Genomic DNA, 26,862 nt, shown 5'->3' on the forward strand with positions numbered 1-26,862 from the left:
GCGGTTGCCATGCCCTCCTCCAGGGGATCTTCCCGACCAAGGGATCAAACCTGTGTCTCTTGTGTCTCCCGGATTGGCAGGCAGATTCTTCACCACTGCACCACTGGGAAGCCTCTGAGTTCAAAAGGGCAGGTTCAAACAGTTGCTAATCAGGGAAGTTGGACCGAGGGACTGAATTGAACTGAATCAGGGAAGGGAGGGTACAGAGAGACAAGGGAGGGGCAGCTGAGAAAAAGTGCAGCCTTGGGGCAGGGTCACGGTTCCTCCTCCAGTGTTCAGTCGCTCAGTCGTGTCCGACTCTGGACTCCATAAACTGCAGCACGCCAGGCTTTCCTATCACCAAGCCCCGGAGCTTGCCCAAGCTCATGTCCATTGAGTTGGTGATGCCATCCAACCATCTCATCCTCTGTCGTCCCCTTCTTCTGCCTTCAGTCTTTACCAGCATCAGAATCTTTTCTAAAGAGTCAGTTCTTCCCATCAGATGGCCAAAGTATTGACGCTTCAGCGCCAGTCCTTCCAATGAATATTCAGGATACACAGAACAGTATCTTTGAGCTCTTCTGTTGGGCAGGTGTCCCAACAAGTGGAACGTGTTAACTACTCGATGAGACTTTCTCCAGAGAGAAGGTCAGCCCCTGACTCCAGATGACCTCTGGCTTTAAAGAATGCAGGCCCTGTGGGCACCCTGGTCCTAATCGGAAAACCCGCCCCCTTGACCGTAAGGCCACACAGCGCCTCGCCCTCACCCCTGGTTTTGTTTATTTATATCTGGCTGCAGTACTGGGTCTTGGTCGCTGTGCGGGCTTTGCTCCGGCTGCTGTGAGTGGGGACTGCCTCGGGCTCCTCACTGCCGGGAGTTCTCGTGGCGGGGCACGGGCTCGGCAGTTGTAGCACGGGGTTTCATCGCCCTTGCCACGTGGGATCTTCCTGGCTGAGGTATTGAACCTGCGTCTCCTGCATTGGCAGGCAGATTCTTCACCACTGAGCCACCATGGAAGCCCAGGATGCAGTTTCGAGGGCATTAGCCCAGGGTGGCCCCCTTCACCTGGCAAAGCAATTCTTTCCTACTTCACGCCAAACTGTCCCCAAGATTCAGTTCCGTGCTGGTGCACGGAGGCTGGGCTTCAGCATCAGCAGCATCGTTCATTCCCATTAGTTCTCCCGGGCAACCAGGGTGTCCGTGGATGAGGTGCTGAGAAGACAGGGAATGTCTGTCCTCCAAAGGCCGAGCAGTTCTTCAGTGTCTCCCCTGAAGAACATTTACTCTTTTTTAAGTACCACACCCCATCCCAATCCTAAAACCTGATCCATGCCTCCAAGGAGGGCTGGTCCCACCCACCTGGCTTGGGACAGCGGCAGGGAGCCCTGGGGGCAGGATGCCCCTTCTGCCGAATGCCAGCCAGGCCGTTTCCAGGCTGCAGGACATCTGACGGACTACTATTGTGATGGTTGGGTTTTAATAAATACTGCAAAGGAGAGGAACAAGAAGTTCTAAGAAATGCTGCTTTGGAATGCTTTGCACATGCCAACTTACAGTGAGATTCACTCCAAATACACCCCCATTATACATAAAGTCTTTTATTTTTGGAATATTTTCTTTCTTTGCCTGGGAAGCACTTGTTCCTGAGCTGCTAGGACTTCAATGTCATGAGACACATCCCGTATCACATAGCATGAAGTTTCTCAGACTTCTGTTTCTGGGGGAGCAATGGCAGAACTGACCCCCAATATCTGGTTGCAAATATTGCCAAACTATAGGATTTAAACCAGAAGGACATGGAAGACACTTCGCATGGCCAGTCGTGGCCTAAGAACAAAGACAGGGCAGTGTTTTGGTAGCTAGTTTTCATTTGCATGACGCTGATCTTTACTCAGTGACCTCTCAGGTATTCTAGGCACTACTTGTAATTACAAAGCTAATCTGCACTCAGTCGTGTCCGGCTCTTTGTGACCCCATGGACTGTAGCCCACCAGGATCCTCTTGTCCATGGAATTTTTCAGGCAAGGATACTGGAGTGGGTAGCCATTTCCTTCTCCAGGGGATCTTCCCAGCCCAGGAATTGAACCCAAATCTCTTACATTTCTTGCGTTGGCAGGCAGATTCTTAACCACTAGCGCCACCTATTTTAGTTGTAGTTACAAAGCTAATACAGCCCCAATTTTAACAATACAGATATTAAGCCAGGGATTTTCTACACAAGTGGAATCTATGTAAAATAGACCTAATTGACAAAAACCAGATCACTCATTTAGTTGAGGAACTCATTTATTTCATGCAGAAGTCTTCATAGATGCCACATTCACAACAGGTGCAGACAAGGTGGACGGCAGGCAGCAATCAGTGTGTCTGGCGAGGCCGCAGAGAGCGGGTGGAAGGATCAAGCACAGGGCCTGACTGCGGGGTGCAGCCGGGGGGCGTGATCCCGGGGTACCGCCCAGCGCCCACCTGAGTGTGTCCGCCGGGGGGCGCGGGAGGTCACAGCGCGCGGTGCCCCGTCTCCAGCAGCATGCTCTCCAGAAGCAGCCTGCTGCTGCCCTCCAGGTAAGGCTGGTGCAGCCACATGGACAGGTAGCTGAGGGCGAGGTCGCGGTCGGTCGCGTGTGCCAGCTGCTCCACCACCACGCGCTTCAGGCGGAGCTCCCGGCCATACATGTCGGAGAGCTTGCGGGAGACCTCGTCTGCAAGAAACGCGAGCCCCCTCGAACAGCGGCATTTGCTGGGGGGAGCCCGAGGCTGGGATGACCCGCTGCTATTTTAGTTTTTTTGGCCTTGCTGTGCTGCTTATGGGATCTTAGTTCCCGGACCAGGGATGGAACCCATGCCCTCTGCAGTGGAAGCACCAAGTCCTCACCACTGGACCACCAGGGACTTTGAAAAGCTGCGCGTTAAAAGCCAGAGTCAGCAGCAGAACTGGGAGGAAGGTGGACTTCGGCCAGTGTAGGTTAGGGTCAGATAAGAAGGGAAAAGAGTGTCACGGGATTAAAGAGCAGCTGTAACCTTTTCTGCGCAGTTCTTAGGAGCCTCAGTCACTACACAGAGCACATTCACCTCAAACTGACACTATTCAATGAACACCTTACATTAGGTGATTTTACCCTTTTCTCCCTTATTTAGAAGTGAGGTCTCAAAGCAACATTAAATAGTTTAGCCCTTCTTTTAAACTAATAAAACTAAAAACAGTCCTTACTGCACAACTTAAGTAATGGAGTTTGTTTTCCCAGCAGCCTTTCTCCATGGGGCAGGCTAAAGTGACCCCCACTTACTTTTTAAACAAAGCTAAACAAAAAGTGAAAACCTAGCTTTCTACAAAAAAAAAAAAAACTCTACCTCTGCTGAGGAGGCTAAGTTCATTCTACCCATTGGCTTTAAAGGACTAATGGCAGCTTGCTTCATGGGTCTCTAATGATGTTTAATATTCTCTGCTGATTGTTGTTCAGTCGCTAAGACATATCCGACTCTGTGACCCCATGAACTGCAGCACGCCAGGCTTCCCTTCACCATCTCCGGGAACTTGCTCAAACTCATGTCCATTGAGTCGGTGATGCCATCCAACCATCTCATTCTCTGTTCTCCCCTTCTCCTCCTGCTTCTCAATCTCCCCCAGCATCAGCAGCTTTTCCAATGAGTCTTTGGAAAGTAGGTAATTAGTAGGTAATTAAAGCCAAGAAGAAACGCTCATCTAAGATGCCTCCATCTCCCTCCCTCCCAATGGATCCTCCTGAATTGAGTTTTGTCAATTCAATCAAAGTCTGTCAGCTTTAGAGGGCTAGATCTAAATGGCATGAAATGCTCTCATGATCTACCCTTGAAAATAAGGCAGAAAGAACCACTTACAAAAATGGGCTGTGGGCCACGTGTGGAAGAGGGGGGGGCGTTTTCTCTCCTCCCCGTAATGGTAATCTTCTAGTTCACAAACGCCCTTGGTGGTTGAAGACAGCTTTTCCATCTTCATCTGTATTTTGGCCTGAAAAAGATATTAACTTAGACTATGAGAATATTATTTGAAATTCAGTCTTAGATTCAGTAACTTTGAAGATTTCAAGGCTAAGAAATGTAAGTCTGCTGAGACGTTGAGATGTAAGTCCAATAATTCAACACCATTCACTCTGTGTGCAGCATATTTCCTGGGAGATGGAGGTAAACGGTTGCTTCGATTTCACAAGTTTGTATTACTTCAGTAATAAACCCTGGATCTCCAATGCTGGAGAAGGGGAAGCTTGCTGAGTCCCACCTCACTGAGCTCTCTGAATATCACTCATTTTTTGGCACCAAAGGCCTAGACGGGTGGAAAGGCAGGCTCTCCCTTTTACGGAATGAGAGACAGAAGAGGCATTTAATGAGCTCACTCTGACTCTGGGGAACTGCCTTTGAGTTTGATGCCCAAAACTCAGCCTCGGTGCACCAGTGCTGAATCAAGTCTTGGACAGAGTTTTGGGTGAGGTAGAAAAGAATAGCTTTATTGCTTTGCCAGGCAAAGGGGGACATGGCAGCCTCTTGCCCTGAAAAACTGTGTCCACAGCCCAGGAGTATTTCACGAGGAGTTTTACAGCCACGTTCAAGGGGTGGGGTTGCCAATAAGATCAGGGTGTGTGTAGGGCCTGGGCTCAGGTGGTCTGGTCTTATCTTGATGAGCTTCTCTGGTTCCTTTAATCCTGCCTCAAGTAGTTTCTTGACTGCTCCTCTCTGAATTAGCAACGGCTGGAATCCACCCTTTGGAACTCAGGGAAGGTCAGGGAGGCTGGAGTCTTTTTTTTAATTTCTTTATTCACTACAATCGTATGTAATGATTTTTGGCTGTGCTGGGTCTTTGCTGCGGTGCGGGCTGTTCTCTAGTTGCAGCGAGCGGGTGGGGGGCGCTCTCTAGTTGTGGTGCCCGGGCTGCTCACTGCAGGGGCTGCTCTTGTTGCCAAGCATGGGCTCTAGAGCAGAGGCTCGGGAGCTGTGGCTCACGGGCTTAGCTGCTCGGCAGCATGTGGGATCTTCCCAGATGAGGGAATCGAACCCGTGTCTCCTGCCTTGGCAGGCGAATTCCTTACCACTGAGCCACCAGGGAAGCCCCGTATTTATTTATCTAGCTGTGCCAGGTCTTAGCTGCGGTGCTAGGGATCTCTGAAATTCTCTGCAGCACATGGGATCTGTAGCTTTGGCATGTGGGATCTAGTTTCCCGGTCAGGATCTAGTCCCCAGTCCAGGTCCCCTGCACGGGGAGCGCGGAGTCTTAGCCACTGGACCACCAGGCAGGTCTCGAGACTGGGTTCTTGCCTACAAACCAGAAAGGCGGGACAGAAAGGCTTCCGTCGTCCTGCTTGGTTTCAAGTTCACTGAAACCTCTGAGGCTTGGTTTCCTTGTTGATAAAACTGTAATAACGAAAGGCAGCCCAGCACACAGGGAGGAGGCAGTGGCCACGAGGCGCTGACGGTGCCTCGGTGCACGTCAGGAGCTTGCTGTCGGGACCGGCCCGACAGAGTGCCCACTGACACGGGGGCCTGGTTGGAGCTACGTCAGCGTTTGTGAAGTAAGACACACGTGTGCAGGGACCAAGCTTTCAGATTTCAGCAGCACAGGTCTGTGTGCGTCCGTGTTTAGTCATTCTAGTCTCGTCCAACTGTGTGTGATCCCACGGACTGTAGCCCACCAGGCTCCTCTGTCCTGGGATTCTCCAGGCAAGAATACTGGAGTGGGTTGCCATGCACCCCTCCAGGGGATCTTCCTAAGTCAGGGGTCGAACCGTGTCTCTCACGTCTCTTGCATTGGCGGGCAGGTTCTTTACCACTAAGGCCACCTGGGAAGCTCCATCGCAGGTCTACTGGACCACAACTCGAGGTCCCAAGTATGGAGTTAGCTTTATATACACGGGGGGGTGGTGGTGTGTGTGTGTGTGTGTGTGTGTGTAAGGCAAGCTCTATCAGTCGTCAGAACCTTAACTCCCTACACTTGGTCCTTTGAGCGCTCTCCAACTACCTCTGAAGCGACTGCACTAAATTTAGCTAACATTAATTTTTAAAGGACCAGACTCTGTTCCCAAATCTTTCCAGGTTCGATATTTCATTTGGCCCAACCCCAGGGGGTAGGACTCATCATTTCCGGATGACAGCTGGGAAAATTCTCAAGGTTGCTGAGCTCGGGAAGGACACCCAATCCCCAGCCCTGCCCTCTGCATCCCGAGGCAGCTCCCCACTGCCACCTAACGCTAAGAGGAACTGACAACCCAAGGACAGCAAAGGGAACCCGGGAGACTCGAGCCTGGGCCGGAGGGGCCAGCTCCACCCGGGGCTCGTTCATCAGTAACGACACCAAAGTCACATGCGCGCAGCCCCGAAGTGACACGCTCGCGGCTCCATGTCCCTCCTAACGGCAACAGCCCTCACTGCGAAATGTTCGTCCAGCTGACGGACACGGATACCTCCACCCCCCACCAAGGTCAGATTCAAGGCCAAGTCAAGCCCGGGAAACCATTCTCTCCAAAGGCTGGAGGAAAACAGGAATAGTGATATCAATATCCTCATAACATCAACTTTGGTTTTGAAACTGAGTGAGGGCTAATTCTCAAACTACTTTATTTCTTTTTGGCCATGCTATGCAGCTTGCAGGATCTTAGCTCCCCAACCAGGGATTCAACCCACAGCAGTGAAAACTTGAGTCCTAACCGCTGCACCACCAGGGACGTCCTTCGAACCACTTATTCCATTTAAAACAGAATAAATCCACTGGGGCACAGAACTTTGGGGCCTGACAACTAGCACCCATGGGCAGCCCAGGCTCTGTCTGAAGGAAGGCCTTGGGAACTAGGGCCACTGTGGGGCATGCGGTCACCTCAAAACTAGCAGCCACTTTCGGCTGCCCTGCCAGGCCACCTGCTGTGGGTGGAGGGGCCGGGGACAGGACGTGTCACCTGCTCAGCCCATCAGGCTGGGTTTTCTGGACCTTGACTCAGGTCTGACACCCTCCCAGGCCGCCCCTCTGCGCGGTCAGCGGGGCTGGGGAACGGGGTCCCGTGGCTCCAGACAGCCACGCGAGAACAGGGAGAACTGGGCCGGCACGAGCAAAACCAGTCAGTCACTCCTGACTTGCCTGAAACGGGAGGCGAACGCCTCTTCCCCTGGTTCCTGCCCAAGCCCTCCTTCCCCAGCGTGGTGTGCATATGTGAAAGTGAAGTCGCTCAGTCGTGTCCGACTCTTTGCGACCCCATGGACTGTAGCCCACCAGGTTCCTCCTTCCATGAGATTCTCCGGGCAAGAATACTGGAGTGGGTTGCCATTTCCTTCTCCAGGGGATCTTTCTGACCCAGGGATTGAACCCGGGTCTCCCTCATTGTAGGCAGACGCTTTACCGTCTGAGCCACCAGGGAAGTCTATAAATGAGGGACGTACCTGCTAAAGAAAGCCAAATGGCATTTAGAAACAAAATCCTTCCCAGGGTTTTTACACCTCGTTAAAAGTCACGTTAGCATGTGTCCGAAGTGTTTCTCGTTCTGATCCAGCTGGGGGATTCTGTGAGATGTTTTGTGCAGAGAGGGAGCTGGTAGGCCACGGATGATGATGCTCTGGTGCGAGTGTTGTCACGTTGAACCAACAGACGACTGCCCGGCTGCATGTGCTTAACTTTGTGTAAAGCATTTCAATACACACATGGAACTATATTCTAAATGCCGTAACAGACCATCATGGGAAAGGATGTAAGAGAGGACGTGTACATATGTATAACTGAACCACTCTGCTTTGGAGCACAGAGGAACACAGCGTTGGAAACCAGCTAGACTTCAACGAAACAACAAGAACTGACAATTAAGAGCTAAGTGTGACCAGGAAATAAACATTTCAGTGTAGGAACTCAGCCCTCCAGTTTTTTCTCTTCCAAGCAACGTGTGCACTGGTGTTTTGTCCAAACAAAACCACTTGCCATAGTCAAATGGGTTAATGTGGGGGAAAAAAAAAATACACGTGGTCAGTTTTCAATTGGATTTTTCTGGAAATTTGACTGATTACTCTGCCTGTGTTAATTCAAGAAGCCTAGGTCCAGAAGCCGAGGTCAATTACCCAATTACTGGAGACGCCGCAGTGAACGTGGAGATACGACAAAGAAAACACCAGGCCCAGACACCTTTTCCTCCAGCCTTCCTAGGAGTGGGGCTTAGAATGTAGTGACTGATGACACAGACCTGTCCTGTTTCTGCTCGAGCACCACGTGCAAGGGGTTGGGCAGGCGGGCAAGTGTTTCTTATCACAGCACAACCCGAAGGCGGTGTCACAAGACAGGACAATTACAAACGCTAATCGTTTACTTAGAGACCAACAGCCCCCCGCATGGCAACATATTCTGAAGTCAGTAGTGCCTTTCGATCAAAGTAAAAGCGAAACCACCAAGATGTCCTCAGTGCCCTATTTATTTTTCTCATTTTCATGTTTCAGAAACCATTACACCTTATAATGGATGTGCTTCTTTTCTGAAAAACTTATAAACCTATAGTCTGCCTTTTAATAGGTGGAATCCTAACTTTGAACAAGTGGTATCTTGAAGAAATACAGTGATACTCGACATATGCTGTTTAAAAAGATAAGGAAGCATGTAAAGCATTAGAAACACTTACATCAAGAAATGTTAGAATATATAGATGCTCTTTGTGGAGCAGCTTTAGTTACCTGTGTTGAAGATGTGTGAAACCCTATCCCTGTGTCTGGCTGAGATGTGTTTCATCCACGTGATGGCTAGTGTGGTAGGTACCGACATCCAGCCTTGAGTTAAACACTTTAGAGCATCCCTTATGGACGAGATCAGGGCTCTCAGGCCAGATCCAGCTCGGTCTATTTTTGTGCATCCCTTGAGCTTAGAATGGGTTTTACATTTTTAAGTGGTTGGAAAAAAAAAAATCAAAAGCAGAATATTTCATGTGACACATGAAAGTTATATGAAATTCACAGTTCAGTGTCCGTAAATAGAGCTCTGCTGGAACGCAGTTATGCCCACTCGCCTCCGGCCGGCCTCCAAATAGAGGCAAGAGTCCCCCAAGCCTAATCAGCTTCCTGTGGGGAACCGGGAGCCCCTGCGACACGCCGACCAGAAGGAAGGTCAGGACAGCATCTCGGAAACAAGGTTTGTGGGGCAGGCAGAGCGAGAGACCAAAGAGGAGGTGGAGGGGGGACAGAGAGAATCCTGGCGAACGGCAGTGTGGGACGCCGCCGGGCATTTGTGCACACCCGGCCCCGGGGATGGGGGCGGCCCCTTACCAAGCCGTCCAGGGTGGTCTGCAGCTCCTCACACAGCGCCTCCAGCTCCCTGCTGTATTCCGGGTGCTCCTTTTCTGCAGCGTCGTCGGCAGCCAGGCCGCTGCTCTCTAATTCTATCTTGTCTCTGCTCCTGGACCAGGTGGAAAAGCGGGAACAGAACACACGCCGTGAGGTCGCCTCCCTTCCTTAGGGTGAACCCTAGAAAACTCAACATCCGTGTACACGCGTCATCGTTGACCGTTCCCACCGGTGTCATTTCACATCATTATGTTTACATGCTATTTACGTACACGAGGAATATGCCCATCTGCTGTTCGAGTCTGCCCTAGGACAAAGTCAGTTCAATCCAGCCCTGTGGCGGCCTCAGTGGGCAGGACACGGTCATTTCCTCAGAGCCTGCCAGCTAGGAACGCGTTTTGTAAATGGAAAGCTGCGACCCACGGCACCTGAAATTAATCTAGTGGCTCCACAGTCAACATTTAAGTGAAAAAATGAAACATTAGATTATCAGAGAAGATCTTCTCGTTGTTGTTCATTTTGTAGTCCAAAAAGTTTAAAAAAAGTTTTTGGCGCATCCTTGATTTACAATGCTGTGGTAGTTTCCACTGCCCAGCAAGTGAATCAGCCACACACAGACAAAGAGCCACTCTTGTTTTAGATTCCTTTCCCATCTAGGCCATTACAGAGTATTACAGAGAGTTCCCGGAGCTACACAGTAGGTCCTTATTAGTTATCTATCTTATTTACAGTAGTGTGCGTGTATGTGTCAGTCCCAAACTCCCAATGGATCCCGCCCCCCACCTCCAACTTCAGAGAGCACCTTATGTAGTCAGGTAAGAGCTGCCTCATGGAACCTGCTGAGCAGGAGAAGGGGACCAGAGGGCTGACATATCTGATGTGCTTGGGAGAGCTGGCGAGGGCCAGGGGTCCAGTCCAAGAAGTTAAGACTCTAGACTCCGGCCAGTAGACAAAGATATGCAGCTTTGAGAAATTAAAACTGTTATATATAGATCCTCACTCATGTTTCTCTTCAGGTCATTTAAATCTTTCGCCTTTTACTAAAATATTTCCATGGGTAGGAACAAGCTTGAGTCTTGACTAAATTTTTTGAGGCCTTGCGTAAGCCAGGCTGATTAAAACAAAAACAAAAACAAAAACACCCACACTAAAAACATATATATAGGAAGTGCAAAGAATAATAAAGCAAATCTTTCAATCAGAACTGGCAAAAACAGTTTCTTCATAATATTTTTGTCTTTTTAAAAGAACTTGCTAAGGGAAATCACACTCCAGCATGGGGAGCTCTGAGCACCCCACTCCACGTCTGACTCCTGGTCACCATAGGGAGACACCCAGGGCAAGGTCTGGGAGGGTCTCAAGCCCAGGGGCTTCTTTCCCTGTGGCATCTGGGGTAAGGGCACAGGGAAGCGTTCAGGTCCCCAGCCTAGAAGCTACCCAAACCCTGTCCTGGGTTTTTATGGAGGCTTCCTTATGAAGCCACAATTGATTAAATGCTTGGCCGTCACTGATTAACTCAACCTCCCCAGAGTGCAGGTGAGGGGGCAGGTCTGACAGTGTCAACTCCAATCACACGGCTGGTATCCCCCTTCTGAGGGGTTTTCCAAAGGCCCCGTTATTAACACAGGCTCGGACGTCTTAGAAAGGGGCCTGTGATGACCACAGGGCACTCCTTAATCTTTCTGGAGCTAATTCAGGAACTGGAGGACCAAAGAACAAATATTACTATAACTAAAGAGTCTTCCATAGCTCGGGTCCCTAAGGAAATCATAAGGGTTTTAAGAGCCATGTGCCAAGAACAGGGACAAAAAGACCAAATCTATGTATTTTCTAGTGATAGTCACAACACCGCAGAAATAAAACGCAGCACTCTGGAGATGAAGTGGTACCTGCCCTACCGTCCCACTCAGTCCTCCTAGAAGGTACCAGCGCCTCAGTCTGTCTCCTCCCAATCCACTTTGATCATTTGACATGCAGATGTAACCACGAACAATTTGTAGCATAATTTTGTTTTTAAAATGCACGTACATTTCATACCTGTGTGCATTGTTTTATCAGTTGCTTGTTTGCTTTATTTATCCATGTTGCTGGAGGCCACCCGGCCCACTCTAAAAGACGCCCATGAAATGTGTGCCCAACCCGCTAAGCGCACAGAACATGTTCTGCCAGTACTTACAACAAACTGATTTTCATGTTGGCAATATTGCTTGCAGTAGCAAAACCTCCATCGTTGAGGGTTTCCCATTTCAGGATTAAATTATGCCAGTCGGCCGCATTGTCCTTAATTTTTCTTGCACTGACAGATAAGACAGGTTTTCTTGGCGTTACAGTTCCGAGAGTCTTTCCTGACAGGGAGGAAGAGAAACATCACTTTGTGAAATTCATGATCACAGTTGGGGGGAAAATGGTCCTTATGATGTGCGACAGTGAGACTATCTAAAACACTACATAGACAGGACAGATCGTGTTGTTGAAACGAAGACACGCGGATGAATGTGAAAGTTCCTGGGATGAGACAAAGAGAATTGTTTCTACCTTTAAAGTCTTGGCAGATAAAGCCGAGTTCTCTCGAAGCATAATGGCTCCACACTCTCACCCCGAGCACTCTGATGTGAATGTTAAAGTCACTCAGTCGTGTCCAACTCTTTGTGGCCCCATGGACTGTAGCCTGCCAGGCTCCTCTGTCCATGGAATTCTCCAGGCAAGAATTCTGGAGTGGGTAGCCACTTCCTTCTCCAGGGGATCTTTCCAACTCAGGGATGGAACCCAGGTCTCCCACATTGCGAGCACTCTGACCACTTGCAAAGGTCGGGATGGAGGCAGAGCTGTAGCTTTCTGCTGCCAGGCTCTGACGCCCCTGCCTTGGCACTCCCATTCTCTAGCCTCAGGCACTCTGATACCCGGCATTTGCTCTGAGCCCTGTGGGAAACTGGTGCTAGCCACTCCAAGACTGACAAGACTGGACCCCAGAGACGCAGTGATGGTCTCGACGCTGCCAACACAGGAGGAGGTCCAAACTCCTTCAGGACCTGGCTCCCTCTGGGCCTCACTGCAGCCCCACCTTGAAGCCTCTCAATCACTAGCTAAAATCAACTACTGGCAACTCTTGAAAAGTTCTCTGCATGTGCAGATCTCTCTGCTAGAAAGTTCTTTCCTTCCTCAGAATAATGCTGTCCATACACTGGGACTCACCCAGACCCCAGCTCCTGTGGAAAGCAACACCCAGACCACTCAGGCTGTCTGGCCCTCCCATCCCTCTCTTCTTCTCTACTTAGAATCCCTCAGGGACTTCCCTGGTGGCACAGGTTCAAGCCCTGGTCAGGAAACTAGATCCCACATGCCACAAATCAAGATCCTGCATGCTGCAATGAAGATCGAAGATCCCTCATGCTGCAACTAAGACAGAACACAGCCTTAAAAACCAAAAAAATCCTACAAAGGCATCTCATGACCCACAGGATAAGGTCCAAATTCTCAGAGAGGTCCTTAGGAATCCAGGACACACAATAGGTTGGAGTCTAGATTCTAAAGACCAGACTGACTGGGTTTGAATCCCAGCTGTTACAGCCACCTGTGCAATCTTGGGTAAGTTAGTTAACCTCTCGTGGCCTCAAAGTGTCCATCCGTAAAATGGGGATAAACCACATCTACTTCCGAGTTGATGTGAAGATGAAATAATATACGCAAAGCTGTGAGGGCCTGGCATATGGCAAGTATCCAACACAGTATGTGTTACCGCAAGGGCCTCTCCAATGTTTTTTCCACCACCACCAAGCAATGCACTCAACCCTGACACTGTCTACTGGGAGTCAGCAACAGATTCCACAGGTTAATGGCTCAGTCCTGTAAGACTCCTCTCCTCTCCCTCCACTTCAGATGCCAGCCTCAAGTCCAGGTTGCCACCTGTGCCTCTGACCTACAGGCTATAGATCAGAGGTTCCAAAGGCCCCCCTCCTGAGGCTTGATTAACTTGTTAGAGTGGCTCACAGAGAACTCAGGAAAACGTTCTCCTTACTAGGCTACCAGGGGGAGCCAGATGGGAGCGACGCAACGCAGGCGGGCAGGGGAGCAGAGCGCTCTCCTTGCACCCCCACCTGCTCACCAACCTGAACATTCTCACAACCCTTCACTTTTGGTTTTTTATGGAGGCTTCATTACATGAGCACAACTGATTAAATGAGTCACCGCTGGGGCTGATTTAACTCCAGCCTCTCTCCCCCAGTTGGAGATGGTGGTTAGGGTGGGTGGGACTGAAAGTTACAACTCTAATCACATGGGTGGTCCCCCTTGACAACCAGCCCCCATCCTTAGGCTACCCAGGAGCTTCACTTTTAAATATCATTGATTTTTTTCATTCACTTTTTATTTAGACAACTGTCCAGTATTTGCTGAGTGCCTACATTACACCAGACATGGGGGAGGAAGTGAGCAAACTACATAGACCAGGACCATTTTCATGGAACTTACTTTCCAAAGAGGAGGTGGATAACAATTAGGTGATCATCAGGTTTTTTTTTCTTTTTGGCTGCACCATGCAGCATGTGAGGTCTTAGTTCCCAGACCAGGGACTGAACACAAGTCCCCTGCACTGAGTCTTAACCACTGGACCGCCAGGGAAGTCCCTATGATCATTAGTTATATATCATAAACACCAGAGAATAAAACAGGATCTTGTGTTGAGTGAACCCCGAAGACACTGTCATTTAGGCTGAAACCTAAATGATGAGAAGTCAACAGCAAGGACCCTAAGTGAGAATGAGCTTGGTGAGTGTGAAACAAGACCTATGTGGCTAGAATGAAAAGGAGAGGGAGTAGTAGCTGAGGAGGCAGTCAAGACAGCCAGAAACTTAGAGGCCAAGATAAGACGTTTGGGTTTATTCCAAGTCAATGAAAAGCAAGCTGGAAGCTTTGAGTAGCTACATGACCCGATGTGGGTTTTTAGAAAGTCACTTCCACAAAGAAGTCTTCTTGGATCCCAAGGTTAGGTTAGGACTCACTGCACTCTATACCTGAACACCCTCGACTTCATTAAGCTTCATTCATGACACTCACCTGTGCAGTGTACTTGCTTGTTTAATGCCTAATACATTCCTTGACAGACTAAGTTCCACCACAGTCGTGACTAAGGCTGTCCTGTTTCCTCTTACAGTTTCAGCACATGGTGAAGGAAAGTCACTCAGTCCTGTCCAACTCTTTGTGACCCCACGGGCTATACATTCCATGGGATCCTCCAGGTCAGAATACCGGAGTGGGTAGCCTGTTCCCTTCTCCATGGGGTCTTCCTCACCCCGGGTTCGAACCAGGTCTCCCGCATTGCAGGCGGATTCTTTATCAGCTGAGCCACAAACGAAGCCCTCAGCACATAGTAGGTGCTGACCAGAACGTGTTAAACGGAGAAAAAAACCTCTTACCGCCTGTACCACAATCTTCTAGGGAGTTACCTCACCGAGTAGGGGCTCCTTGCGGGCGAGGAGCACGTGAGAGTCATCATCTGTCTGCCCCATAACACAGCACATATCTAGGAACCAAAAACAACGCTCTGACTTCAAGGAACTCAAATGAGATCAGTTATCAGCCACAGAGCAGGACAGCAGTATAGCGAGTATCTTACTTATTTTCTCCAAGCCTCGACTTCCCACCTGTTGATGACACTTCGAGGGATCGCGGTGAGGCTCAGTGAGCACTCGCTGAATGACAGCTTGTATTACAAGCAGGAAACTCTGTGGCCGGGAACTCTGACTGACGGGATTTCAGGGAAAGCGATCTGCTGGTGCTAATTTATAACGACAATTTCAGTGTCAGGATCTGCTGACGCTCCTTTGTATCATTTTGGCAAAACTGACTTCCAGGCCGACTGCGGAGGCTGTGCCGGGGCCAGGCACGAATCGGCACGCAGCTCGGGAGACTTCGGCCGCGGGTCCAGCTCCAAGACCTAACCGCACCACTCGCACCCTTCAGCTTGGGGAAACTGACCCTTGTCACGCACCTTCCATGCCTTCCGCAGGGATCCCGGGAAAGAGACCCGAAGCCCCGCCCACGGCACCGGAAGTCCGCACCGTCACTTCCGACACGCCCACCGCCCCTAGATAGGGCTCTGCCGCTCTAGCCGGCGGCGGAGCCGGCAGTTCCTCGGCGGTGCCCGTCGCGTTGCCCAGGGAACGGTCTCCCGGCAGTCCCCGCGGCCCGGAGTCCATCCCCACCTCCTCCGGCCCTGCCGGGCCGACGAGTCCGGAGGGGCTGCCGCGGGAGGTGAGTCCCGCCACGCCGCCCGGCCCCGCGCTTCCCCTCCCGAGCCGAGCTCCCGCGCCTCAGGGTCTCACTGCCCGTCTCGCCCCCGTTCCCGACCCCCGCCTCGCCCGCGCCGGGTGGCCGAGGCCGTGGCCGTGGTGCACGAAGCGTCGGGCCCCGTTCCGGGCAGAAGCGGGCGGCCGGCTGAGGGAGCCGTCGTCGCCCACTCCTCTGGGCGCCGCGGGTCCGCCGCCCCGCGCGCGCGGCTCGCTCGCCCCTCAGGTTCCGCGCCTTCCCTCTGCCGGGCCGCGCCCTCGCACCCCGCCGGGCCCGGGAGCCGAGCTCCAGGGTCTTTCTGAGGAACCCTGTGTCCTGTCCCCCACAGCCTCTCAGTCCCGGTCCCTTCATCCGCCCACCAGCGCCTGGCACCAGGCCTTGGCTCGTACCCAATCGATGCTATTAACTGTTCGTTAAATGGATAAGTGAGCGACTCGCCTCTCAGTCCTTTAAGGCCTCAGGCAAGATAGTGAGTGCAGGTTGAACTCTGCGGCACCTCGGAGTCAGACCCGTCCCATAGCACTGCCCCTTCTTAGCTGTGTGCTCAGGGCAAGTGATGTCTCCTTTAACTTGAGTTTCATCGTCAGTAAAGTAGGGATTGATAATAGTTTCCAGCCCTGGCTGGGTGAGAGGATTAAATGGGTCAGTGCTTGTGAATTGCTCAGCACCGGCGCTGTGCATTTCAATAAAGGCTGGCTAGCCCCTGCGGTCCTTACCCACACACCCTACTTTTCTCTTCTCTGCTTTTTTGTTCTTCATCCCTTTTCTTGCTGAGATTCAGGAATTTTATTCCGTCCTATTGCTTCTGTTAACATTTGTTGGCAGAGTGTGGGGTACCAGCCTGGCAGCACCCTTGCCTTATCTGCTGGAGCGATCAGTTGCACTTGGACTTGACTTCCTCCTAGTAGCCAAGGTCTTGAAAACTTTTAAGGAAAGGAGTTCTGGAAATCCCCAAACCCAGATCCCAGCATGGGCAGAATCTGGGGACAAAGTCATTGTAGCCCTTGTGTTCAGCAGCCCTCCTGGTCCCCTGAGCTGCAAAACACTTTGTACTTTCTCTCCCTTAGAAGCTGCAGTGCACCTTGATAAAGCTCTGAAGTTTGGGTTTTTTTTTTTTTTAACATCCCTTGTTGGTTCATTCAGCAGGTAGTTTTTTGGGGCCTGTTTTATGTCAACCACAGTACCAGCTTCTAGAGATGCTGTGGTGGACCAAGCAGACCCAGCTCCTGCCCCCAGGGAATTTTCCAGCTTGAGAATCAGCAGGTGTAGGTACTGGGGATGCTCTGCTCCAGTTTTCAGGACTGGCTTGGAGGCTGGTGGTGGAATAAGGGTGGTCCTCTGCTGAAAGAGTGACTAGTAAGGAGCTTTTGTTAGGTTTAAGATACTTTGTAGTCACATTGTCTTTTTCAGCACAAGATTGGCTCCTGTTGGATTTGCTTTCCCTTTTCTCTAAGAGAAACTAGACTAAGTTTGGGGAAGGCCTCATTTCATCTTAGCTTCTGTGTAGTTTGGACAAAATGGCTCCTGGAACTTAGTGGGGAAAAGGGAAGGAAGCAGGCATGAGGCAGAGCAGCTGACTGAACTTAGAAAAGTGGAGAATGGATTGGAAAACAGTTACTCCTAGCAGAAGCAAGTCTGGAGTCAGGCCTGGAGAGATGTCTAGATAGAGAAGAGCATAAGAGCGTGGTAGAATCCAGAGGACTAGTTCATGGCTCTGTGAACTGCTGAGGCAGAAGTGAGCTGTCATTCAAAGTGTGTGTCAATTTTAAATGAATGTATTCTTTGGCCCCAGACATAAAGAGACCATTGAATTTTTGCATAATGATGGATGTAAGTGATGTGGAGTGGTTTTCTGTGTTGTTCTGTCATACCTCAGGAATTCTGGCAGTGTTTAGAGAGAGAGTAATTCAACAGATACGTGTTGATTGTACCACACTCCCTGGTGGTCCTTTGGAGACGAGCAGGATGTAGGTGAAGACTGGCAGGAAGCCACGGAGGAGGACTGAGAGCAAAGCATGTGGTCACTGCCCTCATAGCGTCCTGTGAAGGCGGAGAGAGACCAGCGAGGTGTCAGAGGGAGTCTGCAGGCTTCCTGTGGCCAGTGTGTCCTTACAAGATATGTGTGGGGGAAGGCGCGAAAGGGACTTTGCAAAAACCATGGGTGTTCTGGGCTGTGGTGGCAAGCTACTGTGGCTGCAGTGTGGGGTATGTGGAAGGAAGAGTGGCCTGAGATGAAGCTGGATGCAGGCTGCCTTGTTGAAATGCTCCGCTTCATGATTTGATCAGACGGCAGCCTCTGAGCACTGGCTAACCAGCAGGCTTGAGATAGGGAAGTGACCGAATTTAATCTGAAAGGTAAATGACTGCCTCCATCTCAGTATGCTCAGCCATAAGATTTTACACAAAGTCAAGTGGGCCGTAGGAAGTATCACCAGGAATAAAACTAGTGGAGGTGATGGAATTCCAGCTGAGCTATTTCAAATCCTAAAAGATGCTGTGAAAGTGCTGCACTCAATATACCAAGAAATTTGGAAAACTCAGCCAGTCTAGGACTGAAAAGGTCCATTTTCATTCCAGTCCCAAAGAAAGGCAATGCCAAAGAATGTTCAAACTACCACACGATTGCACTCATCTCACATGCTAGCAAAGTAATGCTCAAAATTCTCCAAGCCATGCTTCAATAGTACGTGAACCATGAACTTCAGATGTTCAAGCTGGATTTAGAAAAGGCAGAGGATCTGGAGATCAAATTATCAACATCCGTTGGATCATCGAAAAAACAGGAGAGATCCAGAAAAACGTCTACTTCTGTTTTATTGACTACGCCAAAGCCTTTGTGTGAATCATAACAAACTGTGGAAAATTCTTTAAGAGATGGGAATACCAGACCACCTTATCTGCCTCCTGAGAAATCTGTATGCAGGTCAAGAAGCAGCAGTTAGAACAGGGCATAGAACAACAGACAGGTTCCAAATTGCGAAAGGACATCAAGGCTGTATATTGTCACCCTGCTAATTTAACTTATATGCAGAGTACATCATGAGAAATGCTGGGCTGGATGAAGCACAAGCTGGAATCAAGATTGCCGGGAGAAATATGAATAACATCAGATATGCAAATGACACCACCCTAATGGCAGAAAGCGAAGAAGGACTAAAGAGCCTCCTGATGAAAGTGAAAGAAGAGAGTGGAAAAGCTGGCTTAAAACTCAACATTCAGAAGACTAAGAGAATGGCATCTGGTCCCATCACTTCATGGCAAATAGATGGGGAAAAAATGAAAACAATTGACAGTCTTTATTTTTTTGGGCTCCGAAATCGCTGCAGATGCTGACTGCAGCCATGAAATTAAAAGATGCTTGCTCCTTGGAAGAAAAACTATGACCAACCTGGACAGCATATTAAAAAGCAGAGACATTACTTTGCCAACAAAGGTCTGTCTAGTCAAAGCTATGGTTTTTCCAGTAGTCATGTGTGGATGTGAGAATTGGACTATAAAGAAAGCTGAGCACCAAAGAATTGATGCTTTTGAACTGTGGTATTGGAAAAGACACTTGAGAGTCCCTTGGACTGCAAGGAGATCCAGCCAGTCCATCCTAAAGGAAATCAGTCCTGAATATTCATTGGAAGGACTGATGCTGAAGCTGAAACTCCCAACACTTTGGCCACCTGATGCCAAGAACTGACTCATTGGAAAAGACCCTGATGGTGAGAAAAATTGGAAGGCGGGAGGAGAAGGGGACGACAGAGAATGAGATGGTTGGATGGCATCACCGACTCAATGGACCTAAGTTTGAGCAAGCTCTGGGAGTTGGTGATGGACAGGGAAGCCTGGCATGCTGTAGTCCTCGGGGTCACAGAGAGTGACATGACTGAGCTACTGAACTGAACTGATAAGATTTTAACACTTAAAAGAATCGTGGGTGTTGTAGCCAGACTTTAAAAATAGACTGTACAACAGGGAGACTATCACTTCCTAGAGATTTTTGAGAGAATCCTTAAACCATTAGAGTTGTCAGGGTGCTTTGGTAACTTATAACCATTGTACTAAGTGGATGATTTAGACCATTGTACCAGGTGGATGATTTTTAAAAACTGCCAATCAGGTATTTCGGTGCTATCAGTCCGTGTGAAGTCAGCTACCACCTTCTAGATGTGTGGATTGTGGTTATAATGGGGGAGGGAGTTATCCTGTCTTGAGGAAGAATGTTGTGATTTTTATGTATTTAATGGAACTATCCATGACTAGGGAAGCATTATTGATTTTAAAGATTGGATTGAGAATATTCTTTTGCAGTAAGACCTGAAGTTAACTTCTTAAATTTTTTCATTCAGCAGATTGGTATTGAACATCTACTCCATGCCAAAGGTGTTGTTAGGTACTAGGCTTTTCACTGGCAAACAGGAGAGAATTTGTGTTGCTTACAGTGTCATGAGTGAGATGATCATTAAACTGTTTATCAAATAAAGTAATTAAAAGTGTGATTAGAATTATGAAGGACAAGATGAAAAGTTGAGGGATGTGGGGACTGATGGACACTGTCAGTGGTCTGGTCAGGGGATGTCTTTCTGAAGCCAGATGTGTGGAGTGAGATGGATGGTGGTGGGGAGCAGGGAGGATAGTCAGTTCTGAAGCCAGAGGAGGGAGTGAGTGGGTGGTAGAGACAGAGCTTAGAGGATGAGTGGGCAGAGGTGGACGTGCGATGGGGGAGCCAGGAAGGGGTCAGACCACACAGAGCCTTGTCGGGCACAGAAAGGTATTTGGCTAACTCTCAAAGCACTGGGAAGCCCACTGAAAAATTTTGAATAGGGTGAGTGATATGAGAGCCACCATTTCTTTCAAAGAACTTTTAAAAAAAAACCCTTTTTCGGGGCTGTTTTAGGTTTACAGTAAAACTGAGGGGAAGCTGCAGATGTTTCCTTATACTCCCTCAAAGTGAAAGTGAAAGTCGCTCAGTTGTGTCCGACTCTTTGCGATCCTGGAATTCTCCAGGTCAGAATACTGGAGTGGGTAGCCTTTCCTTTCTCCAGGGGATCTTCCCAACCTAGATTGCCTTCTTTCATTTAGTAATGTGCACTTCAAGTTCTCCATGTCTTTTCATGATTTAATAACCCATTTATTTTTAGTGCTGAATAATATTCCAGTGTCTGGATGTACCAAAGTTTGCTTACTCATTCAGTTACTAAAGGACATCCTTATTGCATCCAAATTTTTACAATTATGATTGAAGGTGCTATAAATATCCTGGTGAAGGTTTTGTGTGGATGTAAGTTTTGAACTCCTTTAGATAAGTACCAAGGGCTGCATTGCTGGATCATATGATAAGATTATGTTTAGCTTTATAAGAACGCTTCATATTGTCTTCCTAAGTGGCTGTACCATTTTGCATCCTCACCAGCAATGAATTAGAGTTCCTGTTGCCCCACATTCTCACCAGTATTTGGTGTTGTCAGTATTACAGATTTTGGCCATTCTACTAGGTTTATAGTGGTATCTTGTTTTAATTTGCATTCTACTGATGACATATGATGTGGAGCATCTTTTCATAGACTTATTTGACAACTGTATATCTTGTTTGGTAAAATGTTTTATTAAGATCTTTTGCCCATATTTTAATTGGGTTCTTGAGTTTTAAAAGTTCTTTGTATATTTTGAATAGCAGCCCTTAATCAGGTAAGTATTTTGCAAATATGTTTCTCCCAATCTGTGACTTGCCTTCTCCTTCATTTGCATAGTCTTTTGTAGAGCAGAAGTTTTTAATTTTAATGAAATCTAGCTTATTAGTTACTTCTTTGATGGATCCTGCCTTTGGTGGTGGTATCTAATATGTCGTCACCATACCCAAAGTCATCTAGGTTTTCTCCTATATTGCCTTCTGGAAGTTTTATAGTTTTTGTGTTTTACATTTGGGTCTGTGATCCATTTTGAGTTAATTTTTGTGAAGAGTGTAAATTCTGTGTCTAGATTCACCTTTCTCCCCATGGATGTCCTGTTGTTCCAGCACCATTTGTTGAAAAGGCTATCTTTACTCCATTGTATTGCCTTTGCTTCTTTGTCAGAGATCAGTTGGCTATGTTTATGCGGTCTGTATCTGCACTTTCTCTTCTGTAGATTCATTTGTTCTTTCTCCAGTACCACACTATCTTGATAATTGGTGCTTTATAGTAAGTTTTGCAGTCAGATTATGTCGGTCTTCCAACTTTTTTTTCTTTTTCCTTCAGTATTGTGTTGGCTGTTCTGGGTCTTCTGACTCTCTATAAAACTTCAGAATTATTTTGTTGATATCCACAAAATAACTTACTGGGGTTACACTGAATCTAAATCAAGTTGGGAAGAACTGACATCTTGATAATATTGAATTTTCTTAACTATGAACATGGGATACTTCTCCATTTATTTAGTTCTTTTGATTTCATTCCTGTGACTTTTGTAGTTTTCCTTATATAGCTCTTTACATATTTTGTTCGATTTATACTTAAGTATTTTATTTGGGGGGATGCAAATGTCAATGATAACTGTGTTTTTAATTTAAAATTCCACTTGTTCATAGCTCCTATATAGAAAAGTGATCGACTTTTGTGTATTACTCTTGTATTCTGCAACCTTGCTATAATTGGCTGTTAGTTTCAGGAGTTTTATTATTTTGGATTTTCTACACAGATGAACATGTCATCTGCAGAGATAATTTTATTTCTTCTTTTTCAGTCTTACTTGTCTTCTTGTATTAGTTAGAACTTCCAGTATGATATGGAAAAGGAGTGGTGAGAGGGGGACATCCTTGCTTTGTACCTGGTCTTAGTTGGGGAAACTTTGAGTTTCTCACCATTAAGTATGATGTTAGTTGTTGGATTTTTTGGTAGATATTCCTATCAGGTTGAGGAAGTTCCCCTCTATTTTTGATTTACTGAAGCTTTTTGTCTTGAGTGAGTGTTGGAGAGCTGATACTTTCTTGTTGTTTTGGTAAAAGCTTCATTGAGAATTCACACATCATGTATATTACCCATTTAAAATGTCCAATTCAGTGTTTTTTAGGATATTCATAGAGTTAAGCAGCCACCACTACAATCAATTTTAAGACATTTTACCACCCTAAAAAGAAACTCCATACCCTTTAGCAACCATCCCCACCCTCACCCTTTTCTCCTCCCACCTCTAGGCAGTCACTTATCTGCTTTCTGTCTGTAAACTGGCTTACTGTCGCCATTTGCGTATTTCATGTTGGTGGAATCATCCAATGTATGGTCTTCCGTGTCTGGCTTCTTTCACTAGGCATAGTGTTTTCAAGGCTTATCATATTATAGTGTATATCAGTACTTCATTCCTTTTTATTGCTGAGTAATATATTGTTGTATGGATATACCATGTTTTGTTTATCCATTCATCAATTGATGGACAATTGGGTTGTTTTACTTTGGTTTTATGAATGGTAATATTTTGAAATTATTTAATTTTTTGTGTAGACGTATGTTTTCATTTCTCTTGGGTATATAATTAGGAGTAGAATTGCTGGGTCATATGTAATTCTGTGTTTAACCTTTTGAGGAACTGCCAGACTTTCCCACGGTGACTGCCTCCTTAATTTATTCTCTACCAGCCATGCGTGGAGCTTCCGGATAGTGCTAGTGGTCAAGAACCTGCCTGCCAATGCAGGAGACACAAGAGATGTGGGTGTGATCCCTGGGTCAGGAGGGTCCCCTGAAGTAGGAAGTGATAACCTGCTCCAGTATTCTTGCCTGGAAAATTCCATGGACAGAGGAATTTGGCAGGCTACAATCTGTGGGGCCACAGAGTCGGACACGACTAAGCGTCTAAACAGCAATGTATGAGGGTTCCAGTTCTCCACACCTTTGTTAACACTTATCTGTCTCTTGATTATAGCCATCCTAGTGAATGTGAAGTGATAACGTCATTGTGGTTTTGTTTTGCATTTTCCCTGATGATTAATGTTGTCGAGCATCTTTTCTTGTGCTTATTGGCCATTTGTATGTCTTCTGTGGATAAATTTCTATTCAGATCCCACTATTCAGTTGCTCACTTGAAAATTATCTTTTAATTATTGAGTTTTAAGAATTTTTCATGTATTGTGGATGTAAGTCCTTTGTCAGATAAATGATTTTTTCCCAGTATGTTGGTTGTCTTTTCTCTCTTTTTTTTGGCTGCGCTTTGCAGCACAGAGGGTCTTCGTTCTCCGACCTGGGATGAAACCTGTGCCCCTGTATTGGGAGTGCAGAGTCTCAACCACTGGGCCACCAGGGAGGCCCCTCTTCCCATTTCCTTTCTTTCTGTTTGGCTGTGCTGGGCCTTCGCTGCTGCGCGCGGGCTCCCTGCAGCTGTGGTGAGCGGGGGCTGCCCTTCGTTGCAGGGCTTCTCACTGCCGTGGCTTCTCCTCTTGCGGCGCGTGGGCTCTCGGCGCATGAGCTTCAGCAGTTGTGGCATGCAGGCTCAGTAGTTGGCTTGTGGAATCTTCTAGACCAGGGATGGAATCCATGTCCCCTGCTTTGGCAGGTAGATTCTTCTCCATTGTACCACCAGGGAGGTCCATCTTGTCCCTTTTTTTTTTTTTGGATGATGCCTTTGGAGCACAAAAGTTTTTAATTTTGATGAAGCCGGAGAGCTCGCTGTGCCTGCTCTGTGTGAGCCTCGACTCCGGGGGCAGGTATGGAAGCAGGAGAGCAGTTGTTCCAAGGACCACAGGGTGGTCCAGGTGAGAGGGGTGCTGGCTTCAGCTCGGGCATGGCCACAGGGCTGGTGAGAAGGGGCCAGCGGGAGGCAGCTGGGAGACAGAGCTGGTGGAACACGGTGAGGGATTGCTGTAGTGGGAGGGAGGGAGGGAGGGAGATCAGATGGATGCTGGATTTCAGCTTAGATGATTTCAATCAGCTGCCTGTCGCCTGCTGTAGAATTACCTCCGTTCTTAATGGTGCTTGGCAGGTGAGTCCTGTAGTCCCTTCTCAGACACTTGAAGTGGCTTTTGGTTGTGTGATCACTGACTGTGTCAAGGAGATGGCCCAGGGACCCTGACCTTCTGTATTATTCTCTAACATCTCCTAAGCCACCTCCACCAAACATGTCGTGTACGTTAGAATAGTGTGCCTGCCCTGCGGGTGCAGCTTTGAGGCGAATCCTTTGCCCCCTTCTAACCAGACTGCAGTTTCCAAGCTCCCATGTGGAGATTGTGGAGCTCTCAGCGAATGGTGTCAATTCAGGTGAATGGGTTTTTGAAACCTAAATGTCATAATTTGACAGAGCTACTTTGAGGGAAAAGGCTTTAAAGGAGGAAATAACATTCGCTGACTTTTGTGAAGTGCTTGGCACACCTGCCTGCTTCCTCGGAGACCTCATCAGCTAGAGCAGAAATGAAAACACCGGGAAAATTTCGGTTTTTGAGTCTACTGTGTTCTCTGTAGTTTTTTTAAGTATAGTCATTAAAATTAAAAATCTTATTCTAAGGGAATATTTAATGACGTGGCAAATGCTCATGATTTATTAAATAAAAATCTGTGTTTGTCTATACACATTTATAACGTAGCATATCTCTGATGGGATTATGAGTGGTGTTTATTTCATTCTTTGCACTTTCCTATATTTCCACATTTTTTGAGAGTGAACGTTTATTTTTTACTTATTTCTTGTTTGGGGCTATGCTGGGTCTTTTTTTTTTTTTTTTTTTCTGTGCTGGGTCTTCATTGCGACGCGGGGGCTTCTCTGTGGTGCGGGCTTCGTTGTCCTGTGGCCTGTGGGAACAAACCCACGTCCTCTGCATTGCACGGCGGGTTCTCAACCCGACCACCAGAGAAGTCCCGATAGAGAACACTTGTAACTTGTAAAAAATAAAGTTTAATTTTAAAGGCGCCATGTAGACTGGGGCGCGTCTGAGCGTGCACGCGTGAAGGGAGCACGGCGTTTCCTGCTCCAGCGCTGCCTTCCCGTGGAGACGGAGAGGAGACTGTGGAAGTGAGACCCACATTTCTCGCCAGTGAAGTGGAGGTAACAGTGGTCAGTGATGCCTACCTCCTGAAGGTTTTTGTGAGGATTTAATGAGTTCCTGTGCTGAAATAGTTTCCATTAAGTAATTATGTTTGCTGTTACCATTATTGCTATTTGCCCTGTTATTTTGGCTTTCATGTCCCATGTCCTTATAATGGTCTGCGTGCTTTCCCAAGGTGACTGACCGTGGCTGTTCTCTCTAGAGTTTGCCTGATAACCACTTCATTTTCACTTGATTTTGGGGTCATGTGGGTCTTGCCCACCTCTCTGGAGTACTTAGACAAATCGAGGACTGGGGAGCATGTGCATTGCTTGGCTAAGACAGCTTTGTGCTTAGAGTTGTCAGTTTATGAGCTACGTTGCTGCATGGCCAGGATCGACATTCACTGTCGAAGCTTCCGTTGTAGTAGCCTCTTGCCTGAACAACAGCAAAGCTGTTGAATCCGTGTGACCCTAGGCACGTTTCTGAACCTCCCCGAGTGCTTCAGCTCCTGCTGAAAGAGGGCGCATTCGTGTTCTTAACCGTCACTTGTGCTTGTACTTAGTCCTCAGTTGCGTCCGACTCTCTGCGATCCCGTGGACTGTAGCCCGCCAGGCTCCTCCGTCCATGGGATTCTCGGAATGGCAGGAATACTGGAGTGGGTTGCCTTGCCCTCCTCCAGGGGATCTTGCCAACCCAGGGATCGAACCCAGGTCTCCTGCATTGCAGGTGGATTCTTAACTGTCTGAGCCACCAGGGAAGCTGAAGAATACTGGAATGGGTAGCCTATCCCTTCTCCAGGTTAACTTCCTGACCCAGGAATCAAACCAGGGCCTCCTGCATTGTCGGCAGATTCTTAACCAGCTGCGCTACCAGGGAAGCCCTTCATCAGCACAGACGGACGTTGTTATTCATTTACAGGAACCGTGCTTGTAAGTTACCCTGCCTGCTTCACTGTCCGTCTTGTCTGTTGTGACTATCAGATGAAATAGGGATTTGAAAATGCCTTACAATCTAGAGGATTTTTATTCCAGCGTTGAAGTAGGGCCATACTGGAGAAAAAATGAGATTATGCTTCTTTTCCATTCTTGCACTCATTCCTCCCTTGCAAATTTTCCCTTTTCATAACTCATTCATTTATTCAATAAGTACCTGGTGCCTCTGATGTACCTGAACCTTTTCTGGGTGCCAGGGGCTAGAAGGGTGAGTGAGGTGGATGTGTGGGCTCTGCTTTTGGGGTGGCTTACACCAGTGGGGGGTCAGAAAGAGAAGGCCATCAACAGGAGAGAAAGAGAGTGTGTGGAGAAAGTGCAGCAGGGGTGGGGGTGTGATGGAGAGTCCTGTGGAAAGGGCTCAGGACTGCTCA

The 26,862-nt window shown here is 48.0% G+C and overlaps 2 protein-coding genes and 1 non-coding gene across 8 annotated transcripts in view; 2 read left to right on the top strand and 1 right to left on the bottom strand.

The window, feature by feature from the left end:
• Window positions 1-2,248: 2,248 nt before the first annotated feature.
• LOC122706985 (cyclin dependent kinase 2 interacting protein) lies at window positions 2,249-15,473 on the bottom strand. 4 transcript variants are annotated; one of them, XM_043922606.1, is made up of 6 exons: window positions 15,231-15,271; window positions 14,691-14,762; window positions 11,421-11,589; window positions 9,227-9,356; window positions 3,836-3,965; window positions 2,249-2,679 (listed from the first exon to the last, which is right to left on the bottom strand). In XM_043922606.1, exons 1-6 carry the CDS (start codon window positions 15,235-15,237, stop codon window positions 2,477-2,479), a joined length of 711 nt encoding a protein of 236 aa, XP_043778541.1. In that variant the 5' UTR covers window positions 15,238-15,271; the 3' UTR covers window positions 2,249-2,476. The 4 variants fall into 4 exon arrangements, with proteins under 4 accessions (XP_043778541.1, XP_043778544.1, XP_043778542.1 ...); XM_043922609.1 differs by lacking the exon at window positions 15,231-15,271 and adding an exon at window positions 14,884-15,211; XM_043922607.1 differs by lacking the exon at window positions 15,231-15,271 and adding an exon at window positions 14,856-15,211.
• On the top strand, window positions 10,241-10,357 carry LOC122707276. Its single transcript, XR_006344789.1, has one exon. It is a non-coding gene; the product is annotated as a U5 spliceosomal RNA (small nuclear RNA).
• Window positions 15,343-26,862, top strand: part of TECPR2 (tectonin beta-propeller repeat containing 2) — a 100,498-nt gene continuing 88,978 nt past the window's right edge. For all 3 annotated transcript variants that reach the window (XM_043922597.1, XM_043922599.1, XM_043922600.1), the window contains exon 1: window positions 15,343-15,493. The gene's annotated coding sequence lies outside the window, so the exon portion shown is untranslated. The remainder of the gene's footprint in view (window positions 15,494-26,862) is intronic.

Source organism: Cervus elaphus, chromosome 13, assembly GCF_910594005.1.
Source record: "Cervus elaphus chromosome 13, mCerEla1.1, whole genome shotgun sequence".
NCBI lineage: Eukaryota > Metazoa > Chordata > Mammalia > Artiodactyla > Cervidae > Cervus > Cervus elaphus.

Bases quoted from the DNA above. Each gene is read 5' to 3' on its own strand.
- LOC122706985 (XM_043922605.1), bottom strand. From the start codon at position 15,438: ATGGACTCCGGGCCGCGGGGACTGCCGGGAGACCGTTCCCTGGGCAAC. The intron at 11,590-15,230 runs GTGCGTGACAAG...CCTCCCTGTCAG, and splicing joins CCCTGCGGAAGGCATGGAAG to GAAAGACTCTCGGAACTGTA. The intron at 9,357-11,420 runs GTAAGTACTGGC...CACCTGGTCCAG, and splicing joins AACATGAAAATCAGTTTGTT to GAGCAGAGACAAGATAGAAT.